The sequence below is a fragment of the Paramisgurnus dabryanus genome, chromosome 21 (assembly GCF_030506205.2).
Source record: "Paramisgurnus dabryanus chromosome 21, PD_genome_1.1, whole genome shotgun sequence".
In the NCBI taxonomy this organism is placed as follows: domain Eukaryota; kingdom Metazoa; phylum Chordata; class Actinopteri; order Cypriniformes; family Cobitidae; genus Paramisgurnus; species Paramisgurnus dabryanus.
The window spans coordinates 11,942,831-11,966,316 of NC_133357.1; the positions used below are offsets into that span (position 1 = coordinate 11,942,831).

The 23,486-nt window shown below is 39.6% G+C and overlaps 1 protein-coding gene across 3 annotated transcripts in view; it reads right to left on the reverse strand.

Annotated features, from left to right (window-relative positions):
* The window catches only part of l1cama (L1 cell adhesion molecule, paralog a), a 67,441-nt gene that overhangs the window by 15,270 nt on the left and 28,685 nt on the right, over window positions 1-23,486 (reverse strand). For 2 of the 3 annotated variants that reach the window (XM_065285597.2, XM_065285595.2), the window contains exons 2-9: window positions 14,713-14,949; window positions 11,570-11,584; window positions 10,570-10,672; window positions 7,189-7,382; window positions 4,248-4,370; window positions 3,836-4,006; window positions 3,113-3,227; window positions 297-481 (exon numbers count right to left, since the gene is read on the reverse strand). In XM_065285597.2, coding sequence (XP_065141669.1) covers window positions 297-481; window positions 3,113-3,227; window positions 3,836-4,006; window positions 4,248-4,370; window positions 7,189-7,382; window positions 10,570-10,672; window positions 11,570-11,584; window positions 14,713-14,845 — 1,039 coding nt within the window. In that variant the 5' untranslated portion in view covers window positions 14,846-14,949. The remainder of the gene's footprint in view (window positions 1-296; window positions 482-3,112; window positions 3,228-3,835; window positions 4,007-4,247; window positions 4,371-7,188; window positions 7,383-10,569; window positions 10,673-11,569; window positions 11,585-14,712; window positions 14,950-23,486) is intronic. The other variant, XM_065285598.2, reaches the window with a different exon arrangement.

Genomic DNA, 23,486 nt, shown 5'->3' on the forward strand with positions numbered 1-23,486 from the left:
AAGTTTCAGTTAAATTTTAATCTTTGACATGGTCTTACTCAGTCAATATTAAAGATAAAAAATTGTATATTTTTCACAGAATGTGAATATAAACCAGATTTTAGGTAAAAAACAGTAAATAACTAAAAACGACTTTTGTTTAGCTTTCATAGACTGTGTAACAAATCTGTAACCCCGATGTTGCCGGGATGTTATACCTGGACTCGGCAGGCTGGCAAATTCTCTTTCAAATTCCTTCAAATTCAAACCCCTCTATCAAAATCAGCAGAGGACCTGATACCTGATATGCTGCATACCTTCCACAGTGATGCTGTAGGTGTGAGTGGCAATGCCTTGCGTGTTGGTGGCGGTACACTGATACTCGCCGCTGTCAGACTCAGTGATTTTCTTGAGGAGAAGAACTCGATCAAAACTGTCTTTGGAAGTACGTGTCTCAGACAGGACCCCATCTTTCCTGATCCACTGGATTTTGGGAGAGGGTCTAAGCAAAGGGAGAATTTTGAATGTAAGTTTCCTTATACAAGTTAAGTTACCTGGTTTCCTTAAAAATATTAGTTGACACAACTATCCTTTTAAAACTTTTTTTTTTAAAGCTCCACTGTGTAAGATCTACTCCCATCTCGCGGTGAAAGTCTATATGACAAGCAACTGAATATTACTTTCTAGCCCTCCCCATTCGGAACGCGTTTTAACTCGTACGGTGGCCCGGCCGTGTCATGCCAAGGTTAACATGGCTTCCAGTAGCTACAAAGCAAAAGCAATGAGAAAAAATGAACAATTTGCAATGTCCTTTGCCTGTGATCCATCAAAGCACACAGATTTATGTTTAACATGAAAAAAGTCTGATTGTCATGATATGTCCGCTTAAAATCACATACAAAAAGCAACCATGACGGGTTTAAATGGACGCGAACTAATATTATGTCAAAGTACAATGCTTATGTTTTAAGTAAACGTTACATGTCCGTGTATATGTAAGAGCTTTCTCTCAGATTGGTGAAAAAAGATCGCGCAACTTTCACTTTATCAGAGTATTATGTCAGACATTATGTCAGAGTACAATGCTTATGTTTTCAGTAAACATGTTACATGTCCGTGTATATGTAAGAGCTTTCTCTCATTTTGGTGAAAAAAGATCGCGCAACATTCACACGCTTGTAAAATGAAACGAAAGACGCGCAGATCAGACGCTTTTATCAATGAAAGGCTAAAAATAGCGCTGTCACCGTGTGTTTGTGCTAGAGGTCAGAAAAGATGAAAACATTTATCTCAGTACCTCAGATTACATAAATGGGCGGAGAGACGGCGTGTGTCTGTTGAACACATTAAACCACATGCATGTTTACACTAACAAGTGTTATGCATAATCATGCTAAAGTTAGCCAAGGAACTACAAAACTTCAAGTTTACAACATGGACTGTATAGATGTAAACGAATATGCTGAATTACCTGTGGAGAATATAGAAAGTGCAACTTCAGTGTCCCTTGAGCCCATCTTGGAAAACTAACTCCAATAGTGACTTTGGTCTTGATGTTTTTCCTGTCACGTTGTCGTTTAAAATCCCCGTTTCGCATCCTTGGCGATTTGTTTTAATGTCCTCGAGAATATGTCTTCAACAGGCTTTCAAATCAAAGCATTAGATCGCAGGTTCATCACGGTGTGCGGTTGTTGTAAAATCCGAAGGATTCAAGCTACGCAGGTCACAGGCTGGATACGTCATCAAGCCTGGTTTATTTAAATTAACTGAGCATTACATTCGCAAGTCATACGCATATTACATCAATTTACAATTAACTAAGAATAATTGTCAGCTTTATAATTGTTAATATTCTGAAATAAGACTGTCTTGATGACGTATACCGCCTACACATGCAACCTCTGGAGGCTTCAGCTATCGGGCAGCGTGAGTGTAGAGTGAAAGCGCGAAAGGCGGAGCTTGAATTTCAGGAATGTCCCTCGTCAGCGAATGTATTTCAAAGATGGAGGCACAACATGGATTCAGCCAGAGAGCGCTTCGACGGTATGCATTTTATATAGCAGATTCTACACTTACGAGAATACTTTGATTAGTGGGTGGGAAGTAATTACACATGAATGAGCACATACTTTTGAAAGAAAACATGGGTTTTTGTTAAGAATTAACTCAATAAAGTACACAGTAGAGCTTTAAGGTCAACTAATATTTTTTAAAGAAACACTACACTTTTTTAATTTTCCAACTCCCCTAGAGTTAAACATTTGATTTTTATTGTTTTGGAATCCATTCAGCTGATCTCCGGGTCTGGCGCTACCACTTTTAGCATATCTTAGCACAATCCATTGAATCGGATTAGACCATTAGCATCGCGCAAAAAAATTCTCCTATTTAAAACTTGACTCTTCTGTAGTTACATCGTGTACTAAGAACGACAGAAAATTGAAAGTTGTGATTTTCTAGGCAGATATGGCTAGGAACTATACTCACATTCCAACATAATAATCAAGGACTTTGCTGTCGTAACATTGCTGCAGGAGGTGCAATGATATTACGCAGTGCCCGAAAATAGTCCCCTGCTGTTAAAAGTTACTAAAGGGACTATTTTCAGGCTCTGCGTAATATCATTGCGCCTCCTGCGGCCATGTTACGGCAGCAAAGTCCTTGATTATTACACCAGAATAAGAGTATAGTTCCTAGCCATATTTGCCTAAAAAATCGTAACTTTTAATTTTCTGTCAGTCTTAAAAACTCTTTGGCCATTTTTGAGCGCGATGCTAATGGTCTAATCAGATTCAATGGCTTGTGCTAAGCTATGCTAAAAGTGGTAGCGCTAGACCCGGAAATCTGCTGAATGAATTCCAAAATGGTAAAAATCAAGTTCTAACTCCAGGGCAGCTGAAAATGAACATATAAAAAAGTGGAGTCCCTTTAAGTTGAATGAACTCAAAATTTTATGGCAACTATGTCACTTATTATTTTAAGGTGAACCAACAAATCGTTCTTTATAGTGCGAACCATTTCTGGAAGGATAGCAAACCTTGCTTTAAAATATTCTTGTTCGAAAAAAGAAAATAACTTGGTTCTGTTCTAAAAACAATTTGTAAATACAATACAGCACACAAGCAGGACTTACAGGCCCTGAACAATGCACTCCAGCTCCAATGTTTGATTGGTGAGCACCAGGTAGCTGCTATGAGAGCCTGTGGGTCGCATCATTTGCGGCCGTCTGTTCCGCACCACTGAGTTGGCTACAGATACACACAAAAGAAGAAATTACTGACTTAAATGAGGGGAAAAGGCGAAGGAGAGGACATTATAAAACTCATAAATAAACACAATGTCTTTTAAAGCTTCTGTACAGAACGCAGTGTATGCAGTTTCAGAGAGATCTCTCAGCTCAACACAGAACATCCTCTGCTGGATCTTAAGCTACAGCCTGAGAAATTCACACACTGGAGCTATGGGGTGCCATTGCTAGCGGTTAGATATCTGGGCTGGTAAATAAATAACAGTTTAATTATGCAATGCATTTTTTAGGTTGTTTCAGGATAAATATAGTGCTGAATCATAAGGATGTAGTGTTTTGCATGTCATATGGGACCCTGGGCCACAAAGCCAGTAATAATTTTTATATATTTACTGTATGAAATGTATATCTTCATGGAACATGATCTTTAATTCATATCCTAATGATTTTGACCCATTCAATGTATTGTTGGCCATTGCTACAAATATACCCGTGCGACTTCGACCTGTTTTGTGGTCCAGGGTCACACATGGTTTTCTGTGACGTATTGAAGATGTTTGCTGCTGGTATGTCACTTAAATGATGTTTGCTAGCTGCCTTGTTGCTTACAGGGTGCAACAATCAGTTTGATGGGGTCTTTGAGCATGATGATACGGGCGCTGGGGAACTGTGTGTTGCACGTGTAGTCTTCACGGCTGTCTGCCTCAGTCACATGAGAGAAGTACAGGTTCCCATCACGACCTTGGATCACTCGTTCATTCTGTTGAATGTGTCGTAGCCCTAAAAACAAAGAGAAGCAAGTATTCCTTAGGAACAAAATGTTCAAAAAGACCAGTTTTTAAAACACTTAGCTGTCTCGGCTTGATTACCATAAATACGATTATATTTCCAAGTGTATATACACTGCGGCTCTTTGTGTCCTATTAAAACATTTCTTGTTTTATTTCAGCATGCCAACCACCAGAATAACACAACAAAATTGGTCTAAACCAGAGGTTTTCGATTCTTTTAAAGAACTTACTCTTGTCCATCCAGTGGATTACTGGAGCAACGGTGCTGTTCGGAGGAAAGCAGGGAAGAACCACACTTTCTCCTACTTCTACTTTCTTGACCACCTTCTTTTCCTTCTGTTGAGTGGGCGTGTCTATGAGAACAAAAACGGTAGATACTTTGTTACAACAATACAGCAAAATACTTTTATTTTTATTTATATTAATTTATTAATGAAATGTTTTTGTGATGGAAGGTTGATGTAAGGTTGTTCCAAGCAACTTTTTGGAGACTTTTCCGTCCCTATAATAACATGTGGCATGGGAGGTGGCTTAAACGCAAGGTGTTTGGTGCATTTAAACAGCGCAGATACACATAAAGCTCACTGCCCATAGAAAACCATTCAAAAAAGGCGCCTACCACTGTCATAAAAGCGTTCTGTGTGATCGACCCTTTAGTGACCTTTTTCCAACTGATGAACAATTAAAAAAGAGAGGGCTTGCGCACTTTTATGGAGGATTGCTACACAAATTATTCCACATTACTCCACAAACATTACTCCATTTTTAGGAGGACTATCCTCTTTCTACATACTTGTAAACACTGGAGCAGTAGTTTGGCATATGTTTGGCATGCTCAAACTGATTTTGCCAAGTGGTTGATGTCCTCAGGGCAACATATTGTGTTGACCCAAGGACAACATTTTTCTAAATAAAACCCAAACCAAACCCCAACCCTAACCGTAACCAAACCCTAAAATCAGAGGGACATGACAAGTGAATAACAACGGTCTAGAAACAGCTAATCCTGGTTGTAAGCTTAAACTTAAAACAAACTGTAAACTTATTCCTGAAATCTGATTGGTTGATTGAAATGTTGTCCCAGGGTCAACATAATGTTGCCCTGAGGACATCCCCCACTTGGCAAAATCAGGAGAGCCTGTTTGGCATATGGCATATGTAACCTTTCAACGTGATTATCATTAATTAATTTTGTTTTTAGCATTTTATTGAGGTGTTCATTATTTTATATATTTTGAAGTAGGCTAAAAATAATATTTGGATAAATATTAAACGGGTAGTTCACCCAAAATAAAAAATTCTGTCATTTATAACTCTCCATCATGTCGTTCTAAACCCGTAAGACTTTCACTCATCTTCGGAACATAAATGAAAAACATTTTGATGAAATTGAGAGATTTCTTTGCCTCCATTGACAGCCTACACAACTACCACTTTGATGCTTCGAAAAAAGTTCTTAAAAAGATCATAAAACTAATCCATATGAATTGAGCAGTTTAATCAACTTTTTCACTGTGCTCCTATATTTCTTTGTGTGCTCCTAATATTTTTCATTTTTCATTCACATGTACACCTTGGGAAAAAGGTTAGCGTAGATCCCTGAAGGTCGTGCACGCGCATCCCAGGGCTAGCAAGACAAGCTTTTTGGTGAAACTAACAAAAGTTTTGCTATAGACCCTTACGCCTCAGTTAGGACCATTTAAAGCTGCTTGAAACTGCAATTTGAACCATTAAACCATTGGGGTCAATTGAAATCCGCTATATATTATACAGTCCTTCCAGAAAAAGCTGAATTTTTTGTGATTGTTGCGGGCAAAAATCCTTGATCTTGCACGTTTTCTTAAAAAATGCAATGAAATATGTCGGATATTTATGCAATTTTATGCAATGAAATTGCGGGAACTTGCAAAAACTGTTTGCAGCTTTTGCAGCTTTTCATTAATGTTCACGTCATCTAATTACGTCACTTCCTAACATTCCCATGACAACAGGGGACATGGCTGCGCATGTGTGAAGTAAATGCAACATTTTTTTACTTTCTGCTAAGATATATTTGACTTTTTATATGATTATGAAATCATGCAAGCCCCACATATTTTGCGAGCAAAAATCGGCAATTTATGTGGCGAAGGTGCGGGGTATTTAAAAAATGCGGCCCTCGCATAAATATGCGGAGTTTGGCTGATTATGCATTGAATCATGCAATCGCATAATTGTGTTTTTTGGGGGTACTGATATATGGAGAAAAATCCTGGAATGTTTTCCTTAAAAAACTTAATGTCTTTTTGACTGAAAAAGAGTAAATTATCAGGAAATGTTCTTATAAAAGTGGACTTATCCTTTAAAATATGAAATTGCAGCATACAAGCTTACAATAAATATCCTAACTTCAAGTGTTGTGGATGCGAATATAGTTCTCTTTATATAGTTATCCTTTTTGATGTGAAACGGTTTTCAAAAAAGAGTTTAAATCACTGTAAAAAAAAAATAGCGATTACATTGTTAAATTAATTTAACTGTATTTTTCTGACACACAATCTGAGATTACTTGTGGTTCCACACCACAAACAAACACAATGCAAATGAATGACATTCAAACTAGGCTAGCGTCAATCAGAAAATGCTTTGAAATTATAAGAGTATATTTGCCCATATTAACATACCCGGCCCAGCTGCATGTGGAGTTAATAATGTGTGTGCTATTGTTAGCTCAGCTCACAGTGAGAACCCCTTACTTCCTGCTCACATATATCTCAGGAGTGGCTGTCCCTGCTGACACACTTATACCACGTCAACTCACACCGGTTACTGAGGTAACCGTTGTCAGGGAAACTGCCAGAGAGGTGGTATGATATGAGATAGATAGATAGATAGATAGATAGATAGATAGATAGATAGATAGATAGATAGATAGATAGATAGATAGATAGATAGATAGATAGATAGATAGATAGATGGACCATGTTGACCATGTCTGTACAAAATGAGCTGTAATTTCTCTGCTAATTGATTTTTCATGCATTTGAATCAGCAGGGGGATAGAGTTTGGTTTTGGGCTGTTATCTACAGAGCACCAGATTCTCTCTTAAGTAAACTCACCGCATGTGGCCACATCAAGGGTATCAAACACTCAATCAAGTATGTGATGTTGCAGTAATGAGTGTGACTTACTGGCTGTGACAATGCGAGCCTCATTAGACACAGCCGTGCCGAGTTCATTTGACGCGTAGCAGTTGTATGTGCCCCGATACTGGTGGATTGGTCCATCCTTGGCTGTCAGGGAAAATGTTCCTGAATCTCTGGACACCGACAGGTCCGGGTCTTTAGATGGGTCAAACTCCACACCGTCTTTTACCCATCGGAACCTTGTGATGGTGTGGTGAAGAAAAAATTTGATCTCAATTAATTTAAATACACAACATGAAAATACACAATGGGTACACTAGCATAAACAGTACATTAAATGATCTGTGGCTGGTAACATGAACTTCTAAGACTAGTCTTAAAAGTTAGTCATGTATTCCATGTATATTTTACTATATTCTTATATCAATTTAGATGAATTAATACATACCTATCTTTATTTAATGCGTGCACTTAATATTTGTACAAGCGCTTCGTGAATGTGTTAGCATTTAGCCTAGCCCCATTCATTCCTTAGGATCCAAACAGGGATGAATTTAAAAGCCACCAAACACTTCCATGTTTTCCCTATTTAAAGACTGTTACATAAGTCGTTACACGAGTAAGTATGGTTGCACAAAATAAAACGTGGCAATTTTTTTAAAGTGCCCATCTTATGACTGCTTTTCCACAAGTTATATAGGTGTATGAGTTCCATAAAGCATGTTTCAAAAGTTGTTTGCTCGAAATAGCTTGTAGGAAAAGATTGTTACCCATCTCTAGTAGCCTCTGTTTCAGGGCAGTTCAGATTGTGCCGTTTTGAGCTAGTCTTACATATTTATGAGCTGCTGCTCCTTTGATCACGCCCCACTACTAACGTCATGTGCCCGTGCGCGTGCTCAGTGGTATCGTGAGCAGTACAGACCATACTGTGTTATTATTTTATATATAATTATTATTATTAACGGTTTATGTTGCCAACAGACAAATCATACAGAAAAGTATCACTAATAAGTACACTACAGGAGAAGAAACTCATGACACACAATGATTCCAGAGTAAATTGTGATGTTACGTTAGCAGTCACAACAATAAACTCGTTTTCCCTGGACAATGCTAACATATTCCCATTATAAAACATTTTCAAACGCATTATTTTCGCAAATTACAGAAATTAAGACCCGACGGGGGATGTATACTGCTTGTGGACCGCGTGCTAATTGCTAGAAGCTAGCGGGAGGTCCGGACCGTAAAGTTAGAAGAGGCTCGGGGGTTAGCCTCGTCAGAAAAGCCGGGGCGGCAAGGCCCGGTCTCGGTGTGTCAAACTCATCATGACACACAAAGATTCCAGCGTAAATTGTGATGTAGCAGTCTGAACAATACACTCGTTTTCCCTGGACAATACTAACATATTCCCGTTATAAACATTTTCAAACGCATTATTTTCGTAAATTACAGAAATTAAGACCCGACGGGGGATGTATACTGCTTGTGGACCGCGTGCTAATTGCTAGAAGCTAGCGGGAGGTCCGGACCGTGTATATATCTATGCGGACCGTAAAGTTATTAGAGGCTCGCCTCGTCAGAAAAGCCGGGGCGTACGGTCTCGGTTAGTTTGGCAAAAAGCTTTTAGCTCTAGCATCATAAATGTAGTATTTTGTGACAGAAGATGACAACATGCAAAATATAACGTGACTGCTTACCTTTTGTGATGAAACAACGCGATCGCGAATCGATTCAGATGTGTGAATGATCCATGAAAGTCCAATAAAATACATCCAATTACCATTTTTTGTCCACAAATGCTTATAATCCGTGAAATATAGATACATAGTCTGTTGTTTACATCAGATTTCGCATGAAGGTCTTATCGCCTACAATCTGAGGACTGTTTGCGTCGTAACACACTGTATATAAGATTACTCCGGGTTCCAATAACCACGCGTTAAAACTTTGTTTTTAAAAGTAGGTGGGAGTATAATCCATAATGTCCAAATAGCGCTGTTATTTCCGTGAGAGATGATAACAGCACAGAGGGTCTCATTCAAGTGACTGCTCTATGCTCTCTAGCTACCTGGTGGGTGGAGACCTGCGAGTGGGGTGGTGGGCGGGAAAATTCAAACTGAATGTGACGAAACGGTTTGTTACGTCACAAAGGAGCTGAGTTTTAACTGGCGCAATCTGAGACTCAAGGCAGAGGACATTCAGAAACCTGTATCTCACTCAAAACAGCATGGATCGATTTTTTTCCAAGTTTGTATGCGTGCGGGAGCATCAGAGACACAAAATAACACCCCAAAACCCAGAAAAAGTGAGTTTTTCATAATACGGGCACTTTAAGCAGATAAAAAATGAGAACTATATTGTATGGCGGAAGAGCACTTAGGGGCTGGACACACCAAAACTTTTAAACGCGGCTGAAAACGCCTGGAAAACGCCGAATGCCAGCTGTTTTTCAGCTGAGTGCCAGCTTTCTTCAGCTAAGCGCTTTGGTAGCTCTGATACGTCAGCTGTGAGACGGTTGGTTGCTGTGATACTTGTCCCGCCCCACCTCCAATGTGATTGGACTGCCGCGTGAGAACTGACATTGAAGAGCGGAGCTTTTCATCCAAAGTTGAAAATTTTTCAACTCTCGGTGCTCAGTTCTGAGCGCAAAAAAAATGCTGGGAACGGTTTTCAGCGCGGAAGAAAACCGCTAGCTGCAGGCTTATTTGAAAAACGCAGAGCTTCCATTGGAAACAATTGAAAACATGCGCCGGCCACGGGCATAAAAGTTTTGGTGTACACAACCCTTTAGTTTGCAGCACTTCGACCTCGGGCAAGTTATGATGTTACTGCGCGCTGAAGTCGAAGTGCTGCAAACTAAGTGCTCTTCTGCCAAACAATATAGTTTTCATTTTTTATCTGCTTAAAAAATTAGCACGTTTTATTTTGCACAACCATACTTACTCATGTAACTACTCATGTAACTACTCATGTAACAGTCTTTAAATTGGGAAAACATGGAAGTGTTTGGTGGCTTCTAAATTCATCCCTGTTTGTATCCTAAGGAATCAATGGGGCTAGGCTAAATGCTAACACATTCACGACACACAGTACAAAGATTAAGTGCACGCATTGAAAAAAAACAGGTATGTATTAATTTGTCTAAGTTGAGGTGAGAACATAGTAAAACATTGAAAAACAGTGGTGTTTTCCTTTAAGTGTTACATAAAAAGATAAATTGGTCTAATTTAAATCCATATAGTAAGATTGATTAGCCCCAACTAATTGCTAGTCCTTAAGATGCAGTCTTTACTTCACAGCTATGTTTTTGAAACCGGTCACTAGTCTTAGTAGTTTATACAACCATAGGATAGGGGTTGCGAGTGCACATGCAAAAAAACGTCAAGTATTAATAAATCGTGTAAACACATAATAGATACTGACGTGGGTGGGGGATTCCCAGTTGCTTCACAGGTGAGTGCGATGTCTTCGGCAGAAAAGGTGGTAACAGACTTTGGTTGGGCAGTAATTACTGGTGGGCTTTTCACTGTAGAGATAGCACAGAATCAGACATTAAACATTCATTTATCCGCCACATTCCCTGGAGCCGTGAAGTTTGAGAATCAAGATCTTAAAAATAGATACAGACTATTTCAAGAAGAATATAATAACATTCATTAGATGTGAATGGAGGAGGAATATCAGTCGCTGTGATTAAACAGCCCTTCCTCTGCACTGGATTCATTTCTGTATGTGAGAAACTAAGTATTATGTCAGTGAAAGAGGAGATACAGTGTAGAGGTACAACATGAAGATTATGTGAGCGCACGATGGATGAGCAGGCTGTGAAAGCATTAGTGAGTGAAACTGAGGCAGGAAGAGCAAAAAGCATTAGAGATGTGATCCACATACACAGGCAGTGAAGCTATAAACAAGTGCTTACACCGGACATAAAAACACGAATAATACAGTTAGACCAGTCACTTACCATGCAATTTATGACTTCAGTCTTTTACATGCACACTTAGTATTTCTACTAGTAATTCACTGACTGGCCATGCAGTTAGTGATGTTTCCAAAAATCCTTCATTTTACTGAAGCAGTGGAGCACAGGATGAATTGTTTACTATTGATTTGACTATACAAGATGAAGACTGAGATGGTTGAGGTCTTAGACTATTGAAGGGATCAGAACACTCAAAAGTTTGATAGTTATTTACTCTCAACATGAGCACAAGAAATGATTTTTCTTTGCCTTATTAGATCTAATGTGTTTTTCAGTTGTTCCCACACTCCTGACTCAAACAAATTTCTCAGCTCATCATTTTGGTTATTGCTGCAGGCTCTTTTGGTTAATAAAAAAATCTTAGGATAATTTTAGTGCGAGTGGGAGTTGCATGCAAAAACATATGTCACAAAGAGGTGAGATTCTCGAAATACTTACGGTCTTTAATTTTGTCTGTCCATTGAGTCAGTGGGGAGCAAAAAGAAATACAGTTACTGACATAGACCACCACTGTGCACTTATATTTCACACATACTACACACAAAATAAATGTGCTTCACGATGCCATAGAACCACTATTTTTTGAGCGAATGGTTCCATAAAAAAACTTAAAAAATGTGAACCAGAAGTCGCGATCAACTTCCGTGCTGTGATGTATTTCCGACTAAAACGGAATATCACACAAATGGCTTGTGTTTTTTCACTGTGCTTTGATAGGATATAGAAAAGTAGGTGTTTTATTTAGAAATGGAACTGGCATCAGGCTGACAGGGGGCGGAGTTAACGGATGCCGTCTAGCTAATGTCATCTGAGAATGATCGCCACAAGAAGTACATTTTCAGATTCTGATTCTGAAGTTTATGAGGGCACATGATTTTTTTAAAATATAATGACTTACCCCTCGTTTAGACAGCCAGCGACATTATCGCTGTGTGTCGCCCGTCTCTTTCAATGAGGCGTTTCTAAATCTGCTTGTCATAAACAAATGAGTACCATCCACGCCAGTAACTGACGAGAGAAGGATGACGTGAACTCCACTACTTTGTTCTCATTGGTAGTCGCTCCCGAAATTCGCTCGACATTTGCATAAAGTTAAACTTTTCGTAACTTTCTCGCGTCGCCCATACGGTCGCCAACGGTCACTTTCGCTTGTGTCGCCAGAAGTCGCCTGGTTTCCATTGAAATGAATGAGATCGCGTCGCTCTGCTACTGCTGATCGCTGGCTGTCTGAATGGGGCGTAAGATGAATGAATTGTTTATAACAAACACTGCAATATTAATAAAAAAATAAGAATGGTCAGTTTTGATTTCATAGGGACTTTAACATCCGACAAACCTTTCTGTTTCACAAAAGGTTCTTTCAACAGAAAAATGTTTTTTAGATTGCAAAAAAGTTAAAGATGGGGTGTACGATCTTTGAAAGCCAATGTTGACATTTGAAATCACCTAAACAATCACGCCCCTACCCCAATAGAATCTGGACCTAATTTTGATAGACCCGCCCATAGACTGTAAAACAAGATGGACGAGTCCTGTTCGCTCTCTTCCATTGGTGAAAAGTGAAGCCGCCAGTGTCCCGATATGACGCTAACATCTTGGGTCTGCGCAGTAGTGAGCAGGAAGTAAAGACGCTCTCCCAGAATGCGCATATCCCAGCTGTCAATCATGACGTCACACCACCGGCTTTATAGCATTAAAAAACTAACTAAAAACACATTTATTTTAAAAACAAACACTTGAATTTACATCAGCGTGATAAAAACTACAGTAAATGACAGAAACCAGTTTCAGAAAAAAGATTAATGAAGTGTAATTAAATTTTTTTGTTGCCCTCAAGTCCCATTGAATAACACTGGCCCTGTCCCAAATGGCGCACTTCATGTGGACTTTCCGTCGCGTGGCCTTAAATTGCGCGTTCTCGCTTAGTCTACGAGTCTGTAGGGTGTCCCATCTGTCATTTTTACGATTTGAACTGTGCTCATCAGCGCCTCCTTTGCCCCCTTGATGCGGTCTTCAGCGAAGCCTGCACTGCAGCAGGCTTTGCGCACTTTACCAACCCAGAAGCCCTTGCGAAAGGGCAATCAGACCAATCAGACGACGGAAGGGAGGAGTTTACACTGACGGGCAACTTCTCTACCTATTTCCGGTGTGATGCTCGAGTCTGTCCCAAAATACAACCCCGGTGCACCCACGTGGACTCGCATCAAGGGTCCCTAAAGTCTGGACTACGTGATTTCATCAAAGTGTGGACTCTGAGGAGGACTACAAGTCCGGAGTGGGGCAATCGAGACGTTTTGCCTTCACTTTTCAGGGCTTGTATGGCACGCTTCGACCCGCCCCACACATAGGCAACCCAGGCAACGATGTCGGTTAGTAGGCACGTATCTTTTTGCTAATTGGCTACAAGTGTGTTTTGATACTCGGCCCGACTCGTTTCCAAAGTTTTTTCAAAAATCATCCACCCGCCTTTAAAGAAAGAAAAGGGTCTTTGAGTAACCAAAAAGGGTTATTCCATGGCATCGCTGTGAAATACCTTTTAGGCACTTTTATTTGAGTGTATCCGTGCATTAGAAGGTTATAGATTTTCACAAATGTGGCTCTCAGGTAAAGCCAACAAATGCATGCAAAAAAGCATTATTGTGCTTTTTTTTCATTTATGAAACACGTCTTCACGGTGGTATTATAACATTTTATTGAAACTGAGAAAACAAAAATCACATCATGCCAAATCGGACACCTGGACTTTAGTTCACCTGGCCAAGACCCAAGAGGTATGCTGGAGATAACAAGATGCTTGCAAAGCAGAGCAAAAATAAACTCTCTAACTATTTTTCCTCCTGTCAGCCGTCCTTCACGTTACCAGATAATAATGCAGCTCCAGCATCTTAATATGAAAACAATCACACTGAATGGTTGTAAACTGCAGCGGCGGCAGTAAGAGAAGAACAGGAGGCGAAGACGGAGCATATGGGTTGTACCCAGTCCAGTCAGGCTGTGTGCTGCTGTATGCACATTTTAATGCAGGTATGTTATTGATTCTCAGCGGTTTAATTTATGTCCATTTAAAGGTCAGTAATTGAAAGTCAAGAGAAACCTACCGATGTAAGTCTGTCCTGACATCTCATTTAGCGCTAAATGAAATTTCATCATGCACCCATTTTTATCTTTGGTGTGTGTGTGTATAAATATAGAGGAGGCGAAACAGTGATGCCCCTGATACATTGACAAGTTGCTGCAATGTGAAATCACAGATGTACAATAATAGCAACAAACCCAGAGCTGTTTATAGCTTCGGGAAGCTTGTAGCAGGGGCGGATAAATGATGTTTTCACAGTTTCTGCTCAGGTGGGTGTAAATCACCGCTTGCTATAGTTTCCACTGAAATCAAGAACAAACCTCTGTGTCTATGATGCAAAACTGGAAAGCACTTTGTCAAGCTGGCAAGCTCTATTATCATTGGCTGGCTCCATGCAATTGTGTTTCATCAGTACATCAAACAAAAACAATGCACAAATAAAAGTCATAACAAACAAAAACAGTACATCCATCATGTTTTATATTTTTTTTAATTGCGTACTTACATTTAGATGGGATCCTGATGGTGGCTTGCCCAGGCCTGGAAGCCAGAGCCAGCAGGAGGAGAGAGAGCAGAGGGTACAGGAGTGCGATGCATCGCCCCCTGCTGCCCACCTGCTGTCGTGACGTGGCAGGCATTGCACCTGCTGGCAGGCACAAACACGATCGCCAGGAAAACCCCACTCAGAGAAGAGCAGTGGTCCGGTCCTCACGTTGTTTCTATCAGTCAGGTCCACACCCTCCTGTAAAAGAAAAGAGAGGGGAGTCAGGCAGGTGGAGGAGGGGAAAACCACGTATGGAGAGAGAAATGACTCAGACCTCCACAACGCCCAGGACGGAGAGTCGGAGTGATGAGAGACAAAGGATTGAATGAGAGGAAGATAAAGGGATGTAGGATATGGTGAGACCTGTGCAAATACTGTTGTGATTGTACCTGATGTCAATACTCTCAGACTGATTTGATTATAGTCATGAATATATATTAGGAAAAGATAAATACAAAAATAATTTCTTAAGATGAAGATAACCATTTATTAGTTCAGCCATCACTCACACCACAGGCTTATGATCAACTCTGCAGTAGTTCTCCATCTGTACCCAGGCCCACCAATTCATACCACAAAAGGCCTGCGTGTGTGGCTCTATCAGCACTATCGCCAGATCAAACAACCTCTTTTATTCATTTACTGCTTTGATCACATCGCTGTACAAAATGGAGCTCGCGGAGAACGGCGAAAAATTTTATTGGCTGGGGAACAGCGTGTCTGAAAGCAGCTGGAAGCTACGGATGTGTTTAACTGGGCACCGCTGTACCCCGCTACTGCCAAACCCTGGAGCTAGATGACCTTGGAGAGGCGGTAAAGGTTGAAGGAGAAGTAAAACACAATCCTTCATTCATCCACACATGCGCACACACAGTTGGAAAGATTAGCTCAGACCAGCATGAATTTCCATGCTGTTCCTTGCTGGTTGATATCGATTCGGTGCTGGTCTAGCTGGTGGGAATTTACTGTAGTCATGATGTACAACACAGGGCTAGATCACAGACTATGCTTTTGCTGTAGAGCATTGCGCATTTGCAGCGCAAAAGTCAGGGGTTCGGTCCTAGCAACACACGTAGTAATAAAAGAAATGCACAGGTTGATGCACTAGTCGCATTGGATAAAAGCGTCTGCCAAAGGCATAAATGTAAATGTAAAAACCACCACCATCAACTATCTACCACCCAGCAGCATAATCTGGTAAAATAAATCTAGTAGTTAAGTTGGAAATATGCTAATTTTCCAGCTCCCCAGAGTTAAACATTTGATTTTTACCGGTTTGGAATCTATTCAGACGATCTCCTGGTCTGGCGGTACCACTTTTAGCATAGCTTAGCATAATCCATTGAATCTGAGTAGGCCATTAGCATCTTGTTCAAAAATGACTAATTATTTAAAACTTGATTCTTCTGTAGTTCTGTAGTGTTATTACGCAGCGCCTGAAAATAGTCACATTGGTTACTTTCAATGCAGGGGACTATTTTAGGGCACTGCGTTATATCATTGCGCCTGCTGCAGCCATGTTACGGCAGCAAAGTCCTTGATTATTACGCCAGAATGAGAGTATAGTTCCTAGCCATATCGGCCATTCGGCCTAGAAAATTGCAACTTTTAATTTTCTGTCGGTCTTAGTACACAATGTAACTACAGAAGAGTCAAATTTTAAATAAGGAAAATATCGAAACTCTTTGGTCATTTTTGAGCGCAATGCTAATGGTCTAATCAGATTCAATAGATTATGCTAAGCTATGCTAAAAGTGCTAGCGCCAGACTGTGAGATCAGCTGAATGTAATACAAAACTGTAAAAATCAAATATTTAACTCCGTGGGAGCTGGAAAATGAGCATATTTTCACAAAAATTGGAGTGTCGCTTAAAGCTTTGCTTAGTTGAACAAAGACAGATTTTGCACATAAACTTACTAAAGATTATTAAACATCCTTTATAAAATAATTTGTTCAGAAAAAAACTGTAGGTAGGAATAAAGCATTTGTTGTAGTGTATAGCTATTATATGATTTGAGCTGGCAGTTGAGGCACTTACAGGTCGCATAAGGAAGATCATGCATGTAATGTTGGCATAGGAGCTCAGTCTTGGATTACCCAGCTCATTAAACACAGTCATCTCCTATGAGCCCTGTGTCTTCAAATCACACAGTGAAGGACAGAAGAAGGGAAGGAGGTGGGATTGTGATGAGAGATGACAGCTAAGGCGGTAATCCCTTCCCCCATTTAATCACACAGATGCCCGATCAATCACCCTATCAGCGCACTTGGAAATATAATGGTGCTTATATGGTACGTTGGACGGATCATATGTGTGACCCCAAATCTAGACTTTGCATGCAAATTAGAAAGAAATCGAAAAGAAATCGATATTGAATTGAAATGCAATATAGATTTGGTCCTTTGTACAAACATGGCTTAGCTTCACATTGTATTACAGTGGTGCTATTGGGAGCTTATCCGTAAAAAGGAAATAAGGACATTTTGGAAATCTATCCCAATCAAAATCAATTAAGCACACCATTAATAAGAAAGAACTGATCATAGGGGAGGAGGTCTGTCAGCAGCCAATTAAATACCGCATGAGCATCGGTTAACCTTTCAGCAACAAAAATGTAAAAATGAATCGAGCCTCATCACACGATGGTATAAAGGCAGTGTGACGTGACCTTGACAGTTAGTTCGGTTCATTGGGACTGAAAGGTTCTGAACGTGTGCGATTAGCCCCAGCCCACGCCCAATCCTAAGGGAGCAAGCTGTCAATCAAACCACTGCCCGGTAACATGTATTCAAACAGTAGTCAGTAACTAGGTAACCAAGTCAAGCATGAGTGACTTGAACAGAGGGAGGGGTCTATAGGTGGAGATATAAATGCAACCAGTGCCTCTGCTTCAGGCAAACACCGCTTGAACCCTAACATACTGATAAGAGTCTTATACACAGAGGCTTACATGACCGCCATTACTGATGGGAAAAAGATTGACAACTATCAGGGATGTAGGTATCTACTGTTCAGCTGTTGGTGGTAGGATCTAATCCTCATTAGCTAAGGTCATAGACTAAACATTATTGATGCCTGCAGCTGGGGAGCACCAATGGCAACGATGCACTTTGCACAGAACAGATGTGAATTCAGTGAATAAAGAAACAATACCATGGTTTCAGCACCTCAGAGAATGGATGCACCATAAACAAATTTGGTATCGTCACGCCTCCGGCAATTGAAAAACAAGCAAACAATTATCTTTGCGAAACAGAGCGTGTGACTTCACATGCAGCTTATTCGGCTCGATTATGAGTGGAAACGTGAACCTTATAATCACAGAAGTTGCTGTTTGAATCACAGTGAAGATGATGTGGATCACAGATTTTTAAAAGACAGGATTTTTAGACTTCTTAAGGTTAGAACTACAGGGAATAAGGGGGCAGTTTTCATTTAAGTACATTAATAATAAAAATGTTAATGTTATTCTTGCATAACTTTGTATAATTTGGTATAATCTTCAACAGAGGAACTTGCAGACCACTACATGGTGGATGTTTAAAAAGGTCTTAATATATAAAATTTATGCACAGATATATGCATTTGGTATCAATATGTATCTTTGATGTATATGAACTTTATATGAGGTGCAAAGATGGTACTTCTTGAAAGGGCACCGCTATAGGGACAATTTTTTGACCATGTAAGCTGGATTATAGTGGATTTTTACAAGTCAGTCTCAGTCCTGATTAAATGTGTGTTCAAAGTACATATGTGCTTATGTAATGCTTGTTTCATCTAGATGGAAGCTGTGCTTATATGAATAAATAAACATGAATTAAGAATAGAATAAAAGCATATATGATCAAATCAAGTTTATTGCCATAGAGCGTTCACAATTTTGCATTGTAGCAAAGCAGCTTTACAGTAAATGCATGCAGAAAAGGCATATACTGTACATTTACACTATGCCACCATTAGATTTGTTGTTTTTGCAATGGTATAGTGATAATATATCATTATTTTTCAGTCTCTTTACTATACAAAGTATACAAGTATTTAGGGTAAACTCCCCTTCCACTTGAGCAATAGTAGGCAACTGCAGGATCTCTTAAAAAAATTAAATCCTAATTTCTAATTAGTATTCCCGGACTTCAGTCTCCTCAAAAAAGCTCAAGATGTGTTTCGTGCAAAGAGAGGTCAGACTAAATACTGACTGATGCCTGAAGAAGACATTTAGTTCTGAAAATTGTTTAGTTTTTTTTGTATCTTTATAAAAAGAGTGAAAAATAAATATGGCTGGACATTAAAACTTTGCTAAAATAACAAAGCTGGTGGTAGTGGCCTAATGCTGCGTTCACACCAGCCGTGGTAGAGGCGTCAAGCGCATGTGATTTCAATGTTAAGTCAATGTGAAGTCGCATTGACGCGCATCTGAAGGTCTCACGGCACGAATGAGGCGTTTAGCGTGGCGCGGTAGGCACGATTTCGCCTTGTTCGCTCGTCTAGTTCAAGCGAATGCCATGAATTGAGCTTTGCCGCGGCAAACGTGCAAGTTGAAAAAATTTAGCTTTGCCGCGGCCAATCATAAGCTTGCTCAAGTAGTGACGGGATTACAGGAAGCGAGCAGAGTTGCAGAAGCCCCTCCCATGATGCAAATTTCCGCGTGAATGTCTCGATGACTAGAATTTCACGCGCAAATGAAGCCAGTAAACTCAAAATGTTCAAGCGGAAACTAGACATGGTTGACGCGAATTTGACGCATCAAAGGCGGCTGGTGTGAACCCACTGTAATGCTGTGTTCAGACCTGCCGCGGTAGAGGAGTGAAACGCGAATTAGTTCAATGTTAAGTCAATGTAAAGACACGTTGACGCGTGTCTGGAGGTCTCACGGCGCGAATGAGGTGTTTAGCGTGGCGCGGTAGACACGATTCCGCTTAATTCGCGCAAACTGGACAGGTGAATCAGGGGGAATCGCGTCAAATTGAGCGTTGCCGCAGGAAACACGCGAGTTGAAAAATCTGAACTTTGGCAGAAAAACACGCCGCGTTAACCAATCAGGAGCTTGCTTTAGTAGTGACGTGATTACAGGAAGCGAGCGGAGGTGCAGAAGCCCCTCCCATGACGCGAATTTCGGCGTGAATGTCTCGATGACTAGAATTTCACGCCTGAATAAAGCGAGAAAACTAAAAATTTTCACGCAGCAAACTAGACACGGTAGACGCAAATTGAAGCCTCAAACGCGGCTGGTGTGAACCCACGATAAGACATTTTGCACAGTAGGCTACTGTATGTAAAGGCATATAGAAAAGGAGGCTTATAAAAAATGTGGATTACTTCGTACAAAATATATGTAGATTAGCAATGTCAACTGTGGGTTTGCAATTGGACCATTACATTGATTACGCATTGATTTTTTACAAAACTCATCGATCTGATTGGCCAGCTAATTTGTACGTTGTGATTGGCCTGAATACCTCTGACCTCAGCAGGAAATGTGACGCTGCTTACCATGTTTGAAAGATTCGATCACAATGCACTGCCAAGAGGAGTTAACTTACAGAATAATAATGTCGGTCTTGGCTACGTCAACAGGCTTAGGAAGTAAACTGTTGCCTACAACCCATGTGTTTGTTGTAGTCCAAGAAAAGAGATTTACGTTGAAGACGATAACCCGCGTCATCGTTTACTTGGGGTTTGTACCTTTTACATATTGTTAACATGTAATAATACACACGTACACACTAAAAAATAAGTGCTCTTTAAGTAAAGTACTAATTAAATTTGTCAAAAGATATCAATATTTTAGTGTAAAAATAGTAGTACAAATATTCTGTAGATTGTAACTGGAATGTTATATTATTATATTATAAAGATGGACTGTTTGCAGTTGCCAAGTGATTTATCAACTTGGCATATTAACATAAAATGTAAGGTAAGGTGTAAGGCATGCATTTATAGTCAAGGCCAATGGCCTTGAATGCTCCTTTCCAAAGAGAATTTTCTAAACTATCCGTTTGACACCATTTTATTTATCTGCACAATGATTTTCTTTCAAGTATTCATTCATCCGTCTCACAATCAGAAATTGGAGCAACTGCAAAGTCAAATACCATGTGTTTTTTGAATCGCACCAGCAGTAATACTGTGGGTTTTATCAGTCAAAGTTATCTGTACAATATGTGTTGTTTATGCGGGCTGGGCATCGTCATGCCTGCTCTTTAAATATTTACCACCTCCAACTGTGAAGATGTGTGTCAGAGCCAGGAGAAGAGAAAAAGATGGAGAGCAGAATAAATGAATGCGTGCCTGCCCTCCACCCCAACAGACCTCCCCGAGGGTCTGTCTGTCTGGAAAGCCAAGCGAATAGTAGAGACAGACAGCAAAAGAAACTGATCTCAAAGAAGAGAGAGAGAGAGACAGAGGAGGTGGAGGAGAGGTGACTGAAAGTAATAGGGAAAAAGAGGAGTGCCAGGAGACAGGGGGGTCTAATTTGCAGAGACCCCTACAGGGTAAATTATTTATAGCTTGGCCTTCCTGTCGGTACAATTTGCCCTGAATTCACCTAGATTTATAATTTATATCAGTTTGCATATCACATATTTGGTCGGCCTTCAATGTCATCGTGTCTGGGTCTTCTTCAGCATTAGCATCTCTGCATAAACCTGTTGCAGGTAACTCAAGGGTTAATTCTGTAATGAGATATATATATATAGAGAGAGAGAGAGCAAAAATAACACTTGCTCCTGATCCGAGCACACAAGTGCCACACAATAGCCTGCATGCTAGTTTAGTGATCACGCTGATCTCATTACAGAAAGGAGCAATTATTGTTTCTTAATAAAAAGTCAATACTCTATTGAGACCACGCTATGACTGTCTTGTGAGTGTGTGTACAGATGAAACACAGATCTGAAAACTATATAGGATAAGATGACATTTCCACTATTTTTCAGAGGAAGATCTCACAGCTCTTTGACTTTACATCCCCTGATATCTTCACTAGCTTTTTCACTCCGACTCAAGCGCTCTCATTTTGGTTCTGGATAGTTTTTTATCACACACATATTGCCACACTGCTGACTTCAGGCAAGATTTTTCGCTTTATTGACTCAACATCTTATAAGGTTTACCCAAGGGTCGCCCTGCCTCTCATCTTCATAAAGGTCTCTGATGTGTGTCGACAGCACTGATGCACACAGGAGACCAGAAAGCCGCCCTACCCACCTGACAACTGACCGGTATCTTTGATCAGTACTGATGCAATGTTTGTGAAGCACTAAAACAGAGCAGAGCAATTTTTAATAATTCGTCCTCTTTTAAACACTTAGTTATTGTTGATTTCATATTCACACTGTCTATCTGGACTATGGGTTGATATCAATGAGACAAAAGGCTATAGAAAATAAAGGTTGTAAGAGGTGCTGACGCCCACTCGCTCCATCCACGTTACCACGGCAACGGGGTCTCCACAGCATCCCCCCCATACATGGACATAGAAATTCAGTTATTCACACGCACGTGCACGCCCAGAAAAGAATAGGGAGTCACATAGCTGATATGAGATCTCGTTTCACACTTGTATGCCTGACAGTATGGATCTTACACACATGCTAGACTCAAATATCATGTTGTTTTACTTTGGGAGCATTACAGGACAAAATCTTGCAGTCAACAACATGACAGGCAATCCAGGATAAAAATCACTTCTGTTTGTATCTCTGAGACGTTTCTGTGTTCTAAGAGGAATCAGCTGCCAGGTTTATTTATTTATTGATGTTTTTGTCCCTTAAGACGCAATAAAAACTGAGAAAATAAAAGTGGTAAATAATTGAAGAAGTGTGTTCATTAGGATGACAAGGTTGGAAAAAAGATTTCCAACAAAGCTTCAGGGGGAAGAGAGAAAGAGAGATGCTTTAAGATCAAAAGAGGTACTGATTGAACAATGATATAAAAAATTAATCTGATGCCTATTCAATAAGAACATGAGAAATGTGGGAACATGGTGTCTAGAAAACGATGACAACGATTAGAGAAATATAACTAGGGAATCACCAGCTAGAGAGTTTGAATTTTAATAAAGCTGACAGCAACATTTGTTGCTCCAGATGGCTCAGACTCAGAGTTACTTGACTGGTTAATGGATTTATGGATATTAGAGGTTATACAAAGAGTTACGATGCAAAACCCTCTAAATGCGTCTGACACGTTTTCTTGTAAATTTATCAGGCTCTTATGTTAGGTTCAGTAATTTCAATTTAATGGCAATAAAAGGTTATTATTAGTCAGTAATGTACATATTTTCACAAATGTCACTCTAGTTATTTCATTGGTATTTAACAAATGTGACTTTCAACGCAAAACCCTCTAGGTACATGCAAGTTTTTTGGCAAACACCCCTAAAAATATTTTGACAATACATAGTAAACAGTTGCAAAACCACTAAAATATGCAATCATTATATCATTTTATTAATCTAATTTCATTTAGTGAATATTGCATCTGAGCTCTTTATATAAATAAATAGATAAATAAATAACTAGATTAATAACTAGATAAATAAATAGATAACTAGATAAATAACTAGATAAATAAATAAATAAATAAATAAATAGATAACTAGATAAATAACTAGATAAATAAATAAATAGATGAATAACTAGATAAATAAATAAATAGATAACTAGATAAATAAATAAATAGATAAATAACTAGATAAATAAATAAATAGATAACAAGATAAATAAATAG